The 17,752-nt window shown below is 35.2% G+C and overlaps 3 protein-coding genes across 3 annotated transcripts; 1 reads left to right on the forward strand and 2 right to left on the reverse strand.

Moving 5' to 3' along the window:
* Positions 1 to 2,071: 2,071 nt before the first annotated feature.
* Positions 2,072 to 4,234, forward strand: LOC108323760 (60S ribosomal protein L13-1). The gene is made up of 5 exons (XM_017556486.2): positions 2,072 to 2,194; positions 2,696 to 2,811; positions 2,974 to 3,107; positions 3,534 to 3,692; positions 3,826 to 4,234. Exons 2-5 carry the CDS (start codon positions 2,703 to 2,705, stop codon positions 4,045 to 4,047), a joined length of 624 nt encoding a protein of 207 aa, XP_017411975.1. The 5' UTR covers positions 2,072 to 2,194; positions 2,696 to 2,702; the 3' UTR covers positions 4,048 to 4,234.
* Positions 4,235 to 4,440: 206 nt separating this feature from the next.
* Positions 4,441 to 6,818, reverse strand: LOC108323759 (hypothetical protein At1g04090). Its single transcript, XM_017556485.2, has 2 exons — positions 6,178 to 6,818; positions 4,441 to 6,063 (listed from the first exon to the last, which is right to left on the reverse strand). The coding sequence occupies exons 1-2, from the start codon at positions 6,281 to 6,283 to the stop codon at positions 4,523 to 4,525; spliced, it is 1,647 nt and encodes a 548-aa protein (XP_017411974.1). The 5' UTR covers positions 6,284 to 6,818; the 3' UTR covers positions 4,441 to 4,522.
* Positions 6,819 to 16,455: 9,637 nt separating this feature from the next.
* On the reverse strand, positions 16,456 to 16,989 carry LOC128197940 (probable E3 ubiquitin-protein ligase ATL45). The gene has a single exon (XM_052880865.1). The coding sequence runs from the start codon at positions 16,987 to 16,989 to the stop codon at positions 16,456 to 16,458; it is 534 nt and encodes a 177-aa protein (XP_052736825.1).
* Positions 16,990 to 17,752: the final 763 nt, after the last annotated feature.

The following is a 17,752-nucleotide window of genomic DNA, read 5'->3' on the forward strand; positions in this document are numbered from 1 at the left end:
TTTTAAAGTATAATACTCGAGTAGAAACCTTTGTGAAGTAACTTAGTTAAAATCGAGAGACATTGCTTGCTAGTCGAGTTATGGAGAAGATCTTGAGGTTGTTAACAATCAACTTTGAGAAAGTGGTGTGAGCAATGGAGGATTCTAAGGACCTGTCAACGTTCTCAGTTGAAGAGTTTGTCGGGTCTCTTGAAACACACACAAATAGCGAAAGAAGAAGTGGGAGTCACTTAATCAACTACTCTAAATGAACGAATAGACTTAGAATATTCAAAGGAGAGGACGACTGAGAAGATAGAGGAAGCAATTCTAATTAATATATATTTATTAATTATAAAAAAAACTTTTTTGTAAATTTTATTAGAATTAATCTAATATCTCACATTTTAGCTAGACTTCATGTCTCTTCTGTCGTGTTTGGAATATTATCACAATGTACTATGTTTTGCTTTATTAAATGCTATAAGTTTTCTTCTCTAAATAAAATTAATAATAAGATTATAGTCAATAACTGTATTAAATTATATATAATATATTTTATTTAATAATATAATAACAAGTATGATATAAAATATTGATTTAAATATAATAAAATTATAACATATTAGACTATCTTGTAAAATATATAATTTTATATGTGAACATAAATGAATTGTTTCTAAAAGTTAATTAAAGTCTTGTAGTGGAACCAAACTCACCTTAACCCTGACCCTAACCCACTTGAAAGAGAGCTTTAAAGGTTGGGTTCTTTTTTGCCCCTACTTAATGGAGCCTCCTAAAAGGAATTTTTTTTTTCAAAGGTGGATTTGGGTTGGTCCATGTGTCATAAGTCAAGTTGATAACTCTAAATATATGGTTCATTGGATGCTTTGATTCATGTTAAATAATGTTGATGAGATATATAAGAATAAGTTACTTCTAGAAAGGAGTACTAGTTGACAATGTTTAAATGAAGTAAAGTTTAAGATATGTAAAATGTCAAGATTTAACTTTTTATCTAACAAAAATCTAAAAATAGAAGTGTTGAAAATAATCTAAGTGTGAATCTAAATCTTATATTGAATATATATATATATATATAATAAATTAAATACCATATATAATTTTTTTTTCATAAACTTAATATCTCAGAGGTTTTTGGTTAAAAGGATTATAAATTTCTTATGTAAATTATCACATTTATATAATCTCTTTAATAAATCTCTTAAAAAAAGTAAAAATTAAGATGTTGAAGAAGATTTTAGAGTTGAAGAAGATTTTAGAGAAAGTTGAACAGTCAAAAGGAAACTCAAATCAGTGAATTCGATTTTAAAAGGTAATAGAGAAATTATATAAAAAAAAACTAATTAGAAGACCGAAAATATTGATTGGTGGAGGGTTTTAAGAAGAATGCATCTAAATTTATATTTTGCATAACGAAAAAACGTTGATAAAAGAGTTCGCCTATAACTAAAACTGCTATTTGAAGTTTATAATTTATAAAAAAAAATTCTATTATGTTTTGTTGCTCACTCTGAGCAAAGACAATATCTGATCTAATAATCTAGGACACTTAAATATGTAACATTTTCATGTTTGAAAATTCGATGCAATCTCATGGTTGATGACTTTTGTTTAATTTGTTTCAAATGTTTATATTGAAAAAAATAAGTTTGGCCCAAATTTTAAGACGTTTATTTTGAACTAATTACTTGAATATACTACACTTTTGTTATTTGATATTTAAGTTACTGACTCTGAACGACTTAGTTACATATATAGAATATCTTTTGCTTGCTGTTGTAGTAATTTATTTTGAACTACTTATTTGATATATAAAATATCTTTGATTTGATGTTTGTGTTAAAAATCAGTATTCATGACAAAAATTCAATTCTGATTAAAATATACAATTAAGAATTATCAGAAGATAATTCTTAAATTTTATCTCAAAATAAGTGGATATATTTTTTACTTTATCATTTATCAAATAGCACACAATAATCAGTTACTGCATGATTTATGATGTCTCTATTTGAATGCTAAGCAAATTGTTCGGGCCTGTTAAACATTAAACGGATTGGGCTGGGCTGGCCCATCTGAGAAACCCTTCTAAAACATAACACTAATCCTTCTCCTCTTTGCCTAGCGTCCCTCCACAGCTGCAGCCACACAGCTACACACAACAGTCTCCTGCGTTTCAACGGAAGACCAGGTTTTTACTTGTTCATATCTGTGTTCCACTCTCTTTTCAATTTCTTTTGGTTTCGAAAGATGTGAGTGAGTGTGGGAGATTCGTAGTTGTGTATACCACCTACAAGAGTTTATCAGATTACATTTTCAAGGGACGTGCAGTGTTGAAATATCAAAAATTGGAAGAGAACTAAAACCTACTGGAAAACAATTTCTATTTGCGACTTGTCTAGGTTCGAGGATGTGGAAACCTAAACGATTTTACTAGCTGAATGTATATGACGATTTGTGTGAAAAAAATGATAATGGTTCATGGTTAATAGAATCCTCTAGGTTTAGATAACCAATAATTTGGTATGCTCATTTGGTATCACTGTAACATGGTTTGCATATGAAGAGTATCAAATGTGAATCATTTTAGTTATGATGGCATAGTATGTTGATTGCAGTTTGGAGCTGATTTTCCATGTTTATATGATATTTTGTTGACCCTGTTTTTCTTTTATATCTTTGTTATTTGAAGGTAAGCAATGGTTAAGCATAACAACGTCATCCCAAGTGGACACTTTCGGAAACATTGGCAAAACTATGTGAAGACTTGGTTTAATCAACCAGCGAGGAAGACCAGAAGACGATTAGGTTATTTTTACCTAATTTCTTACTTGCTCTTCTGAACACTGTTGTCCTAATTGATCAGTTTGGCTTAATACTTATTATTCAATAAACAATAATTAATTTGAGTTTATAATGATTGCTGTGTTTGTCTTTTAATTTTGATATGCGGGTGACGCAATTTTTCAGCTCGGCAGAAGAAGGCTGTCAAAATTTTCCCCAGGCCAACTGCCGGACCTCTCAGGCCCGTAGTTCATGGTCAGACTTTGAAATACAACATGAAAGTCAGAGCTGGGAGAGGATTTTCTCTTGAGGAATTGAAGGTAAAATGCATTGTTCTTCCTCCATCCTCCCAAAAGCACCTTTTTATGAGTAATCTATGACTTGCAATAGATCCTTGATTGGTGGGGTGGTGTTAATGTTATCAAATACTGATTGGCTGTTTGAGCTGTCTTTATGCAAAGGTAACCGATAGGAGCCCTATGCATTATTTCTTTTGTCCCTTCTTTTTATGGAGAAGGTCTACACTGTATCCCACTGAACATGCTAATTGATAGTCAGCAAGTATGAAATTTTAATTTCTTTGAAAATTCTTCTTTATCCCTGTTTCCATTCAAGTTTATATGATTCATGCTGAAAGAACAAAAAGAAAATGGAAGCATGTAATTACGCTAAAACTGTGTAGAACATTAGAAATTCTTCTTCTTTTCTTTCTTTCTGACAGAATAATATTCGTTTATATATCTTAGAGTGCTGGAATTCCAAAAAAACTTGCTCCAACTATTGGTATTGCTGTTGATCATCGTCGCAAGAACCGTTCTTTGGAGAGTCTGCAGGCCAATGTGCAGAGACTCAAAACATACAAGGCCAAGTTGGTTGTGTTCCCAAGACGAGCACGAAAGGTCAAGGTAATACTAAAAATTATTTGATTAATTTGGTAATTATGTGAACTTTTTATTTGTTTTTATGGTCATCATCATTCCCATAGAAGTTGGAAACTTACCAAAAGTTTGGGATTCTTACGGCCCTTATATTTTGCAGACTGGTGATTCTAGTGCTGAGGAACTAGCAAATGCTACCCAAGTTCAGGGTCCATTCTTGCCCATTGTAAGGGAGAAGCCTACTGTTGACCTTGTTAAGGTAACAGATGAAATGAAGTCATTCAAAGCTTACTATAAGCTTCGTCTTGAACGCACCAACCAACGTCACCATGGTGCCCGTTTAAAGAAAGCTGCTGAAGCAGAGAAGGAAGACAAAAAATAGGGTCCTTGAGAAGCCAGTTTGTTATTCGTATTATAGTTTTGAGAAATTTTTGTTTGAGATTCTGCACGCTTGGCTTGGGAAGATCGTTAGTCTTAAAAACGTCAGTCTGTTTTTTCTGGTGAACTCAAGTTTGTTAATCGAATTAACACTCTGGTTTGTTATGATTATTTATTTGATTTTGTCTTCAGTAAGTTGTCTTTCTCGTTTCTTCAGCATGTTACAATTATTCCTGATCTATTGTGTATGGCATAGTGTTTGGGCCCTCTAAATTAACCCTTTATAAGTTTGAATTTCATCATGGTTTTATTTTTTGGTCATGGTAATAGAATTCTATTTAAATTATTGTGACAGAAGCTATTACAGTTAAATTGTAACAGAGCAACAACTCCTAACTGATTAGAATTACACAATCCAATTTCTAACTATGCATGTACACACAATTATACGTAAGAATCGTATTTAAAGGTTACAATCTTCAAACTTCGTCACCGTTCCAATTATTCTTCACCATTGGACCTGTAGGTCCTTCCTCTCCGAGCACCTCATTTGGCAAACTCCTCAAAATCTTTTCTAGTGCAGATTTTAGATTCTTAGGCAAGAATTTCTCAATCTTCTTCAGCTCAACATCTATATTATAATCAATTTTAGGACCCCATTCCCTGAAATAGTTAAGCCAAGGAGGCTCTATAACTGCAGAACCTAAATATTCAGCAGAAACTAATTCAAATGCCCCCATATCCATAACATTGTTACCTTTATCAGTGTCATTCCTTAAGCCTATGTTATCTTCCCCTTGCAGATTAAGGCCAGCATATGGGTATGATGCATGGCCATGCAAGGAAGAGTAGACTAGTGGTTTGTTGCCGCCACTTTGGAACTCAATCTGAGAGGAATCAACCCATATGCCTTTGCTGTGTTGTGAGAAATAGACCTGCCATAGTTCACCACTAAAGTTGCTTACCCGTAGTGTCACATGCTCCCAGTCCCCAACATGTTCACCTATTTTCCCCAATTGAAAAGAAATTAGTTTAACTTTTGCTCTTGAAGGGCCATTGAATGGGTAGAAGACCCATATTGCAATATCAGTGAAGGTTCCTCCAAGCATTGGTTTCACATGTACATAACTTTTGGCACTTTGCAAGTTTCCTTTCTTGACCCTCTCTTTGTTGGTTGCATCAGCAGGAAGGTCCAGCCAATAGGCGCCATCATTGTTCTGATCCTGAGGCAGGTTTGTGCCGTTTGGTGCTATTGGGACAGGATTTGACTCTTGCCCTTTCTTATATAGTAGTGCTCCATTGGAGAAAAACCAATCCACAGAAGATGGCAAGTATTCTTCACTGGGATGCAAGCACATAGTTGGAGAGTAAACTTTGAGTAATGCATTGATTTGCTGTAGATTAGGCATGTATTTTGGGATAGTTTTGGTGTTTTTCAAACAAGCAATAGATGGAGGGTTGGCACTCCCATTTTGAACAACAAAGGTGCCTACTCTAACACTAGGAGCTTGAATTCCCCTATTGCTTGGTCTAACATCGTAAATACTGAAGCTGCCTGATTCCCAAATCAATGAATTTGTTTCACATTGGTCAGTGAGGTCTGACCTGACACACCTGATTTTGTCAAGGGAAGGCTTATCTGGTGTGGTGGTGACAACATGGCCTACAGCTTTATACCCATCAGGTGGTGTTGGAAGCCAAACATAGACAGGAGCATCTTGGTTAATCTTCATAGATGCACTATTCCATACAAGTGTGAAATCAACTGGTTGTTTTAGAGTGGGGTTCCTTGTATTTGCGCACACATCTTTTGCCACAAGAACCCATCCAAAAAGTGGCCTGTTGTTGGGTTGGCTGTAGCAACCCAACATAAAGAAACCTTGAGGTATTGATGGTTCAAACACGGTGAAACCTTGATTGTCAGGTCCACCGCCATGTGTGCTCCAAACTTTGTTGAATGTTGATATTTGAGACACCTGTAGTCCACCCAGGTCAATTATTTCAGTGGAAAAATCACCACCTACATGTTACAATTTGCCACTTGCAACGATCAGCATGCATTTAGTAGACTATATATCCAATAAGGAGAGAATATGTTATGTTATGACCAATCAGTGAATCACATTATGAATACCTGGAGGCCAAGAAGAATTTGCAACTGGTACAGGAAGCTTGAATGTCGTATCAATGGGAAGAGATTGTTTTTTCTTGAAGAATTTCCCTGCACAACAATTATCCATTGTCTAGTTTCTGACAGAAGAATGAGTGTGAATATATGGAGAATATAGCTACTATATGATATATCTTGCGATTTTACGAAGTGGTGTTGGTATATTCCTTCGAGGATAATTTTGAAGGTAGCGAGGTCATCATATATATGTAAACAAAATACTATGGTAGTCCTAAGATGTGTCGTACAAGGAAGATAATAGTGCTACATAGACAACCGTCTAAACTTTGTTCAACGTCACTTACACACCAAGTTGTTCATTAAACAAGTGACTTGCTTCTATTGTTTACCTTTATATCCCTTTTCGTAAGGGCAATGACTATTTCCAGATGTGAATGATGTGATCATTTATGACGCGAGGAACTTGTGCAAAATAGAGTACTGTGTTTGTCATGGATGATGTATAAGTGTATAGTTATGTAATCATTTTTTTTTTCATTTTTGGTCCATTCAGAAGCTTGTAAGGCTTTAACAAATTCTACATTGATGTTTAGAAAAACATTATTTTCCTCTACAAAGGAAATGTTTTACTCAAACCTGGAAGAACACAAAAATGATCTCAACAACTCATTGGTCTAGAAGTTGTTCACCAAGAAATTTAATTTGTGTAAACACCTTAGAAACTTTGTTTGAAAAATATTTGGCAGATTCAATTTCTTTCATTTTATGGCTTTAATTCTCTTATCAAGTTCAAAACCTGCATTCTTTTTGTTCTTTTACTTCTTGAATGTCCTCCTATTACTTATCACATGAATCTTCTGTAGTTTTAAGAATCAAAATCTTGATATCATCATGTAGTGTTGCTTGAATGTTAACAAGTTTTGCCTTCTTTTTCCACTTGATGATTATGACTTCTCATTTGAGCTATAGGTCTTCTAATGGAGTTGGATTGTTTCCATCTGTCACCATATCTTACAAACTTTAACCTTAATATGACTCCTTATTTTTTGTAGTTCACAAATGGTAGTTTTCACCTCCAAAAATATAGGAGATGAAAGTAAACAATTGAAGTTGGAAATCATTTTTGTGTTTGAAGGGATTTTGCTAGATTTCCTTGCTGTTTTTTTACACTCTATTTTTCGTTTTCTCTCCCTCACAAACCCTTAAAGATCAGTGGAGTTCTTGATATATTAATTTTGCACTCATTCTACACACTTTATAATTTTACGAACAAGAGCTTGAATAGAAAAACTTCAACAAATTATCACAACTAAAAGTAAACATCAGGAGACCTACAACAAGCCTTTCTTTTAATTCAAACAAACTTTAACTACAATTACAAACAAAATACATAACCACAGAAGCATTAAGTTACAGCTGAAAAATCTCAATTCCCAACAATCTTCCATATTTTTGAATTAAAAATATAGAATAAACTAATCAAAGTCTCCCAGGTGCAAGTTTTAAGGTTGTAAAATGTGGGATTGGTTGCTGTTTCCCCGTGATTCTTGATGTCATGAAAAATTGTTGATGAATGCGGTTGCATTGTGGTCGTGAAGACACTGGAAAATTTAATGTTGCAGACCGTTTTCTAAAACATTGACAAGTGCCATCTTCACGACCTTGAGTTACATCATAGTAGTGCTTCTTTTTCTCATACTTGTGGGCTGGAATCTGATGTGACACTGAAGTTCTCCTTTCCATGCTCGCAGCTTTTGCCAATGCCTTTTGATAGGCTGTGATACTATATTTGGGGTTGTACAAAATCTTGGTGATGAAATAGTACATTGCAACCACAAAAGCAGCTAAAACCATGGCAATTACTATCACTACATTCAACAAAGCCTTATAATTAATCGCCATAGATGTGGAAAACAATTAATGGATGTTTGAATGAAGACCGAGTCTATAATAAAGAAACTAAAACCAGCTTACTCTTGTTTTACGACGGTGAATACAACAAACCCTTTTTATAAATATATGTTTAATCTCTTTGTCCTCCACGTTCTGATGTAAATTTTTGTGTTTTTTTTTCTTTAATCTGTTCATGAAAAGTAATTTAGGAATTGTTAGGTAGTTAAGCTATGCTAAAGATGAATACTAATTAATTCTATATAATATTTGGCGCTATTACCAAGTAATATGAAGTTGGCGCTATTAAGTTGTAACGATGATTATGGCTTCTGTGATGACGATGCACTCTGGTTATCTTACAGTCATTTCGAATCAAATTAAGTGGGTTTCTTTTCCATATTCCTTTCTTGCGTTATATTCAAAATCAAAACACTTATTTTTCCTTTCATTTCTTACACCACATAAAAAATGTTTCTTTTAGTAAGGATAAGGTAATTACGCGAAATTAGTTTTAACCTAAAAAAAGAACAAACTTTTACTATATAATGACTCAATAATTCTTACAAAAGTTTAAGCCTAAATGATTAAATTAAAAAAAAAAACTAATTCAGGGTGGGCTAGCTCGTTTATAGCTCCCAAGTCGACCCATCTCGATTTGAACAATTCTCTTTCAGTCTTTATTTAACTTGGGTCATCTCATCATTTGTCTTGAGTCAATATGTTTCACAATCAACATGGGACAACTCGTCTCAAACCTTAGTTCGGCCTGACTCTACTTAGGTCAAGGTTGGCTCATTTCTAGGTCAAACCGTTTAGACTTTTGTCTCGAGCTGAACCATCTCGACAATCTCTTGAGCTAGAACATCTCAACCTTCAACCTCAGACTGTTTGTCTCGAATTTCAATTCAAACTGACTTGTCTCGACCTTCGACCTAGGATAATTCATCTCGAATTTTTGCTCGGGTTGGCCTGCATCAAACTTCGGCTTGATCCAACCTATCTCGACCTTCGTTTCAAACCAACTTGTATCAACAATCAACCCATCTTATGCAGTCTTGGGTCGACTTGACTTGACAACAGGACCGATTCGTCCCATCTCAACCTTTGGCTCTGGTCGGTCCATCTCAACCTTAGCTCTAGCTGACCCGTCTTTGACTTCAACCCAACACGACCCGTGTAGACCTTTGGCTTGGAGAGTCCGTCTTAACAATCAGTTAAACTTGGATCATCTCTACCTTCAACTTGAGACTGGGTGTTTTGACTTTCTGCTGGAGCTAATCCATCTCAACATTCAACCTAGGTTGACTTGTCTGAGAATTTTGCCCAGTTTGGTTTGTCATGAACTTCAGTGCATGCCAGCCTATCTCAACCTTTGGCTTGGACCGACCCGTCTTGACAATCAGTTAAAGTCGACTTGTCTCAATGTTCGACCCATGTTGACCCATCTTGGACTTTCTAAGTGAGCCTATCTTTGCCTTTGACTCGGGCCTACCCATCTTGACCTTTGGACCAGGCTAGCTCGTCCCGACCTTCAGTCTAGGCTAGCTTGACCTTCGACTTAAGTCAGCCCGTCATGATATTTGATCCAGGTTGGCCCGTCTCAATATTTGGCCAAGGACGACTAGTTTCAACCTTCGACCTTCGACTTTGATTGAAAAGTCTTGACTTTCGACTCAGGTCAACCTTTGACCTTTGACCCATCTCAGCAATTGGCCCGACATTGTCCATCTCGACTTTCGGCCAGAGTCGACCCATCTAAACCTTCCATTTGAGTTGTCTGTCTTGAAATTTTGCTCGAGTCTTCATGTCTAAGACTTTGGCCTAGGCTGACCGGTCTCGACTTTCGACCCAAACTGGTCAATCTCAAACTTCGGTCCGGTTTGACCCATCTTGATAGTCAACCAAAGCTAACCCATATGAGCCTTCTACCCGATTCAACTCATCTCAAACTTTTGTCCAGGCAAGTCCATCTTAGACTTTCGCCTAGGTCGGCCTGTCTTAGACTTCGGTCAGGCTCGACCAATTCAACCTTGGATCAATGTTGGCCCTTTTTCGCCTTCTGTGTTGGTCAACCCATCTCGACCTTTGGGGGTTGGCCCATCTCGATCTTCTCCCAAGCTGACCCGTCTCGACATTTGGCTTATGATGACTTGTCTTGACTTGTGACCTTGATCGACACGTATCGACTTTTAATCCGGGCTGACTCATGTCTATCTTTGGCTTGGGTCAGGTAGTCTTAACCTTCAACTCGAACGGAATAATTTCAACCATTGGCTTGAGCTGGCTAGTCTCGGCCTTTGGCCGCGGTTAACCCATCTCAAAAATTTATCTGTCTTGACCTTCAGACGACTTGGTCTTTGATTTATACTTAATATTAATTTTAAATGTCAATTAAAGTCTTTTAGTGGGATCAAACTCACCTTAGTTTTCATCTGAGGTTTTAGAAAATGAATCTTAATTTTGAGACTTTTATTTGAATTTTTCCTAAGAGAGAAGTTTAATAAAAGATGAGCTAGGACTATCTCATATATCATTGACCAAATTAGAAGAAGCTTCAACCCTCACAAAATATTAATCACGGTTAAAACCATTTATAAAAACATCTCTGATATAAATCAAATACGTAACATTCACAAAAAAAAAATATGATGAATCTATTTTCGAAAGTTTTAAAAACCTCTATAAATTAATTTGTAAAAGGTAAAATGTAACATCCCAAAAATTCAGTAAACACCATATAGTAGAATTAATTACATTTAATGATAAACGATCAGTCTTAATTAACGAAAGCAAAGGTTCAGGCCGAACGGCCTTACGAGAAGTTAATTACAAAACCGCGCTCGACCTAAGCATACCCAACCAACGGTTTACAAAGCAAAGATACATACTGAACGGTCAAATAATATAAAGGTCGTCCTAAAATCAGTACAATGAAATATCTAATCTAAACATATAACCGAACGTCTACTGTTCGGACTTCACTTCAACTTTCACCAGGTTTGCATCCTCCAAATTTTCTTCTTCTAGCGTTTCCTCAAGTAACGCCTCCCCATATGCTCACATCCACACGGATGATCATCGCATAGACAGGACGGACGTACAATGACGATCGACAACGCAAGGAAAAATACACAGGGTAAGCTTATTGAATTTAATTCAAGTAAAATACACATTTCATAAACATAACAATCAGATCGATACTTCTCAACATATAATTTAACTCATTCAATTACTCAATCAATTCCTGATACTAGACTGACCGTCCGGACTGTATGAATCTTGTGTAGCTACTACGTTTCGTGCACCCGGGTGATGTAATAACTGAAATTCTCCTCAGCTGCCACCCGAGGTTAGTCCGTTCCGTCCAAAGTAACCCTAAGGACTAGGACCTCCTGTCGTTCCCACACATAACGTACCCCCTCTACGTGAGGACGAGTACTCACGGAACATCAGGATGAAACGTCGGCCAAGCTTTGTCCACATTCATACATTACTAAAATCTCAACTTTCATCCAAGAGTCGTTCCTCCCTGGAACGCTCGTTCAAAATCAACAACCGTTTATTCATCACATATACTGTTCATCATTTATAATCTTTCACTTTATTTTTGTTTTTGGTCTTCCAGTACAAGTACATAAAATCACTAACGTTCAGCCTCTTTATAACGAGGACAAACGTGAGGAACGAGACCTAAGAATTTCCCCCATTCCAAAACAAAGTAGGACCGACTACAAGATAGATGGACGACCTATATTAACATGGGTGTTCAACATGGTCGGTCGACACAGATGGATGACCTGTATTACAAGGTGACTCGACATCGTCGGTCGACACAGATGGATGATCTGTATTATCGTGGGTGATCAACATGGTCGGTCGACACAGATGAACGACCTGTATTAACAAGGGTGCTCGACATGGTCGGTCGACACGGATGGATGATCTGTATTATCATGGGTGATCAACATGGTCGGTCGACACAGATGAACGACCTGTATTAACAAGGGTGCTCGACATGGTCGGTCGACACGGATGAATGATCTGTATTATCATGGGTGATCAACATGGTCGGTCGACACAGATGAACGACCTGTATTAACAAGGGTGCTCGACATGGTCGGTCGACACAGATAGACGACCTGTAGTTCGATTCGTGGAATATCAAGGTTGGTCAACTTGTCGGAAGGACCAGTTGGTAAAGTTTACATACAAGAATTCCAATGCTAGTAAATGACTGAGCACGGTAGAGAACACTATTGAAGTTAGACCAACACTATTTTTCATCAAGGGATTTTTCAAGAAAGGAGTAAGAGCGCTTGGTGTAAGACCGAACACTACTCAATACGATTGCTAGGTATAAGATCGACACTGCTTATTATGAGCTCTAAGTAGAAGACTGACACAGCTCATCCTCAACCAGAATTTTTCCCAAATGAAAGTATTCCAATTCAAAGAAGTTTACTAGAACACCAAACGGTCAAGAACCGTTTAATGTCGAACGTACGTTATCATAGGGGAGTTTATATTCAAAGTTTCACGTACATTCACTCATTTCTCAGCATATATATATATTTCATATTTTCAAATACTCATATCATAATACATTTCATATTCACCATGTATCAACTCATACTTATGATCATATATTAAAATCAAATATCACAGATCATGCTTCACGCAACTCTCAGAACATTCATACAGCACAAACAAAAGTATACGAATTAAATTTAATAAGCTTCCCTTACTTGGATCAGTAGTGAACGTCCTAAGAGTGTGATTTTGACACGTCCAACTATGGCTTCCTACCTTCAACGTTTTCCTTAAGTTCTCCAACTAAATCTAACCAAAAGAAAACGTAGAAGAATTTAATTTCTACCCTTGCATGCAGCCGAATCTTGGTTTGCATGTTAGCCAGAACGAACGGTTAAGAAGCAGAATACTTACCAGTACCAGAACGTTGAAATGATCGGTTCAAAACGAAGCTTAAGACACCGGGAACGGTTCTACGGTTTCTGAAACGTGATCGGAGAAGAGGGTGGTGAGTTATAGTAGAGAGAAGGACAAGGTTTCTGGAGAGAAGATGGAGAAAATGAAAGGTTGAGTTCTGAGGAAGAAGAAAAGTGCATGCAGGGAGTGACGCGGACTTCAGAAAAATCATTTTTGTTTAAAAACCAACGTCCGTTCTCTAGCTGACACTTGTCTTCCACTACAAATTTCAGAACATTCCCTTTGTAACACTTGGCAGAAGTTGCAGAGTTAAGGTAGTGGGTTTTTAATGAATCAGAGAAGGTTTTCAATGCATTAATTATAATTTAATAGATGGAGACTGATTTAATTTTCCAAGGTCTTACATAAAAAGTCCACAAATTAAAATAATAACCACATAATAGCTTTTTCTGTAATGTAATAAGCTAAAACAGGATAACAGTAACCTATTTGATCTATAGACTACAGTTAATAACCGTAGTCTAAATGTCTTTTGTTTTTTTACTACAGGGTGATATATTGCAGTTCATTAACCAGTCTAATGTCAAAAGCACCTGTAGTAAAAAAACTTCGCTCCATAGTGAAATTTAGCTAATGTTGAGAAGAAAAAAATATATGTTAATAAATTAAAAAAATTAAATATTGATTTAAATTAATAACTTAAGTATATTTATGATAAACCTAATTATTAATTTAATTTCAAATAATATATATATATATATATACAATAACTTGTTTGTAATAACTAAATGATATAAGATATATTTTTTTCTGCATTAAATATTTTTAAATTGAATAAATATATTATGTTTAGATTTAATGTTATTTGGAAAAATTTATTGAAATGGTGAATAATATAATATATATAAAAATTTGATTTGAAACTTTTATTTTAAAAAAAGTTTCGCGTTCCTATCTCTATATGAATATTCTATAATTATAAATTTGATCATTTTAAGGTAAATATTAATATTTTAAATAGTAGGTGTTTTATCATGTAATTTTTACTTAAGAAGCATATTATGAAATGTAATTTAAAAAAATGTAATATTATTTATAATCATCAATTTAAAATAGGGTTAAATATGTTTTTAGTGTCTATAATATTCAGCGATTTTAGTTCTAGTCCCTATTTCAAAGTAAGGTACATTTTAGTCCTCTTCCTTAAGGAAATTTTGATTTTAGTTCTTCAAAACTAACACCGTTAAAAACCAACTGATGTGACTAACACTAGACTGACACAATTTTTTTTTTGCACTGAGTTACTGTTTCTCATATTTTCTCCCTCTCTCTCCCTGGTCTCTTCCTTCCATCTTCCACCCAACCTCCCCACCGATCACCGCTAGCCGGTTACTATGAATAACTCAATATAATAAACAAACAACTGTACATTACAAAGATTTTTAGAAAATCAAAATAGTGAACTTTGGGATCATTTAACTTAACTTAAACGAACATATATACTGAGTGGATGAGACTGCTTTTAGGTCCCTGTATGTTGAGAAAAATCTCAACAAATAAATTATGAGATGTAGATAATTAGCAATAAGTAAACCTGTATCTAGTAATGAAGGTTAGTAACAAGCTATGGGAGTATCTTGTATGGGCATGTTTAATGTATTTCTATGCTTACATTCTGTTGTCTAACCGGAGCCTTTGGTCATTAAATTGATAAACAATATTGAATCTTACTAATGCCCTTGTTCTCTTCTCTTTCCTGAAAAGAAAATGCAATTTCTATGGACTGACACATTTTAGTATTCTATTTTTCTTGTTGTCTCAGACGGTGTCTGTAGGGAGGCGTAAATTCAGTGCAAATTTTCAACTTGTCTTCCGACTAATCAAGGGACTGATATTCCTCACTTTTGTTTCGATTGTAGTCATTTTGATTGCCCTTCCGCATATGACAGTGCAGGACATTTTTGTTTGCATTCTTGCTTTCATGCCAACTGGTTGGGGAATGCTGCAGGTGAATTCTCTTTCCACTGCTAACCTACTAAATGAAAATTCCTGTGGAACTACCAGCCCTACCAGGAGGGTTTAAGACCTTCACATCCCGGATCACATTATCTATATTTGGAAACTTTCTGAACGTGGGCCTAAGATAACTTTTTTTTACATGAACTCATTCGATTTTGAAAGTGATAGATGAAGAATTAAGGAAATATTGGTGTATGCTTCAGTTGCATTATATATGTTGCCTTCAACTTGTTTGTGGTTTTTATTTTTCTGTGGCTGTTGTTTTATTTTGCAGATTGCTCAAGCATTAAAACCTTTAGTACGGCGGGCTGGGTTTTGGGGATCAGTGAAAACTCTTGCTCGAGGTGATGAGATTGTGATGGGTTTGCTTTTGTTCACTCCTCTCGCTTTTTTTTGGCTTACCCATATGATATTGAACGCTGCTATCCTAGAGGTGATTCGATTGGGACTCCGTTTTGAACTTGGGGTTTTCATTGTTAGAGGTTAGGAAATGAGTGAGTGTGATTTTGATGTTATCTTAGTTAAATGGAAAAACGGATTCGGGTTAGTGTTGGTAGTCTGTGTAAGTGAACTTGGAGTTTTGGTAATTAGGGGTGAATTTAGAGTTCGATGGGAGGTGATATCGGTGGAGAGGTTGGGTGGAAGATGGAAGGAAGAGACGAGGGGAAGGAGAAAATGTGAGAAACACGGACTTAGCACAAAAAAAAATTGTGTCAGTTTATCGTTAATCACATCAGTTGATTTTTAACAGTGTTAGTTTTGAAAAACTAAAATCAAAGTTTCCTTAAGGAGAAGGACTAAAATGTATCTTAAAAGGACCTAAAACCAATGATTAAAAACATATTTAACCCTTTAAAATATTCATATACATGAGGTTGATCTAGTTATAATTCCAACTTAATTATAAAATAAGGTTAAAAAGAATTTGCATTGTTATTGTTACGATTATTATATTACAACAAACTTTTCTATCTTGTGAACTATGAATTGGCCCCTTAGTCCAAATTATTTGAGTAAAATTAAGATAAATAAGTTTAGCCTACTTTATTTCATAATGGAAAAACTATAATTTTTTAATTTTGTTTCTTTAATATAAAAATTAAAACCTAATTTTAAACTATTGAAATAACATAACAAAATGTAATAATATTATAGTATACATCTTAATTCTATCATCCTATTTTCTTTAAATTGTGTTAATTTATTGTTAAATTGCACTAAAATGTTTTCTTTTTAATTTTTTTTTATAATGGATGGATTGGTGAACGAATGAATAAGACTGGTGATGAATTCATCGGGCTCGTTCGCGGCGTGTAAGAAAATTCGCAATTATTCTAAGTCAACTCGAGCCCGTAGTTATTCAGGCTCAAACCCTTATAGCATTTACACTGTGCTGTACTAAGAAAATGAAAGGGGAATGTTTCAGCGTGGAGCTGAACCATTTTGAAAGCCAACAATTTGTGTAATATCTATATCTATGATGTGATGCGCACTGAACCCAACGGAAGCAACCTCCGGCGCAGGGTGCTCAACCGCCGGCGAGGGCGTGGCATGAGCGCGGCAAACGGGGCAACTGGAGCGGGAGGAGAGCCACGGATCAATGCAGGCGACGTGGAAAGAGTGCAAGCACTCCGGCAGCGTCCTCAACTCTTCACCGTCTTCGAACTCTCCCAAGCACACGGCGCACATGTCATCTTCGTCGTCGTCGCCCTCCGCCGGCACCTCATCATGGCTTTTCTTCTCCTTTCGGTAGGTGTGGATCGGAATGAGGTGTGGTGAGACCGAAATGTTACCTCTGCGTGGTTGTTGTTGTGGATTGTGGTTGATGACACGAACACGATGATGAGTGCGACAAAGGATTATGAGATGGAAAACTGTGATGAAGAAACTGGCTGTGCCAATGGCGATTAGTATGCTTCCCACTTTGCCGTTCAACACAGATTCACCACCATCCATTGATCACTGTCACACGTCAATATGCCTCCATCCTTTAAATTCAACCTTAATATATATATATATATATATATATATATATATATATATATATATATATATATATATATATATTTATATGACCTTCTTCCAAAAATATTTCCATGAGAGAGAAAAAAATGTAAAAAATATAAAGAAATTAGTTTCTCCACTAATAATAATTGTGTTGATAAATTATTATTATCAACACGTTGACAGAGAGTATAAGTGGTTTAGTATATTGTTATTATTAATTATCTTAGATTGTTTTCATGTATAATTTATTTATGTTTGGGGCATTGTAATTTATTATAATAGGTTTACTGTGGTTTCTCATAAATTTGTATTCTTCTATTTTTATTTTTATTTTTAATAATATTTTTATTTGATAATAGATTTTAAGATATTAACATGGATGTCAAAAATTCATAATAACATCCAACTGAGTTTAAATTATCTTTTAATTTCTTTTTGTATTTTACGTTGGATATTAATAATACACTGATATTTTAAAAATCTTTTAATATATTTTAAAACATTAAAATAAATATACATCAGTAAAGTTTGAAGGCACCGCAGAAAAACAACACATAAAAATTCAATAGAGAATCCAGATCGTGTCCAACATGAGTTTATTTGAGTTTCCCCATGAATAAATGTTTGCTTATAAGCTAATTTGTCTTAACTTTTTTTTTAATTAAGTGTAAACTGATTTTAATTTATGCAGATTTCTTTTTTATTTTTTCTG

Source organism: Vigna angularis, chromosome 1 (assembly GCF_016808095.1).
Source record: "Vigna angularis cultivar LongXiaoDou No.4 chromosome 1, ASM1680809v1, whole genome shotgun sequence".
NCBI lineage: Eukaryota > Viridiplantae > Streptophyta > Magnoliopsida > Fabales > Fabaceae > Vigna > Vigna angularis.

Excerpts from the sequence above, each read along its gene's own strand:
- LOC108323759 (XM_017556485.2), bottom strand. The coding sequence starts at position 6,283 with ATGGATAATTGTTGTGCAGGGAAATTCTTCAAGAAAAAACAATCTCTT. Across the intron at positions 6,064-6,177 it reads AAATTCTTCTTGGCCTCCAG|GTGGTGATTTTTCCACTGAA; the intron begins GTATTCATAATG and ends TGTAACATGTAG.
- LOC128197940 (XM_052880865.1), bottom strand. The coding sequence starts at position 16,989 with ATGGATGGTGGTGAATCTGTGTTGAACGGCAAAGTGGGAAGCATACTA.
- LOC108323760 (XM_017556486.2), top strand. The coding sequence starts at position 2,703 with ATGGTTAAGCATAACAACGTCATCCCAAGTGGACACTTTCGGAAACAT. Across the intron at positions 3,108-3,533 it reads TTTCTCTTGAGGAATTGAAG|AGTGCTGGAATTCCAAAAAA; the intron begins GTAAAATGCATT and ends TATATATCTTAG. Across the intron at positions 3,693-3,825 it reads GACGAGCACGAAAGGTCAAG|ACTGGTGATTCTAGTGCTGA; the intron begins GTAATACTAAAA and ends TATATTTTGCAG.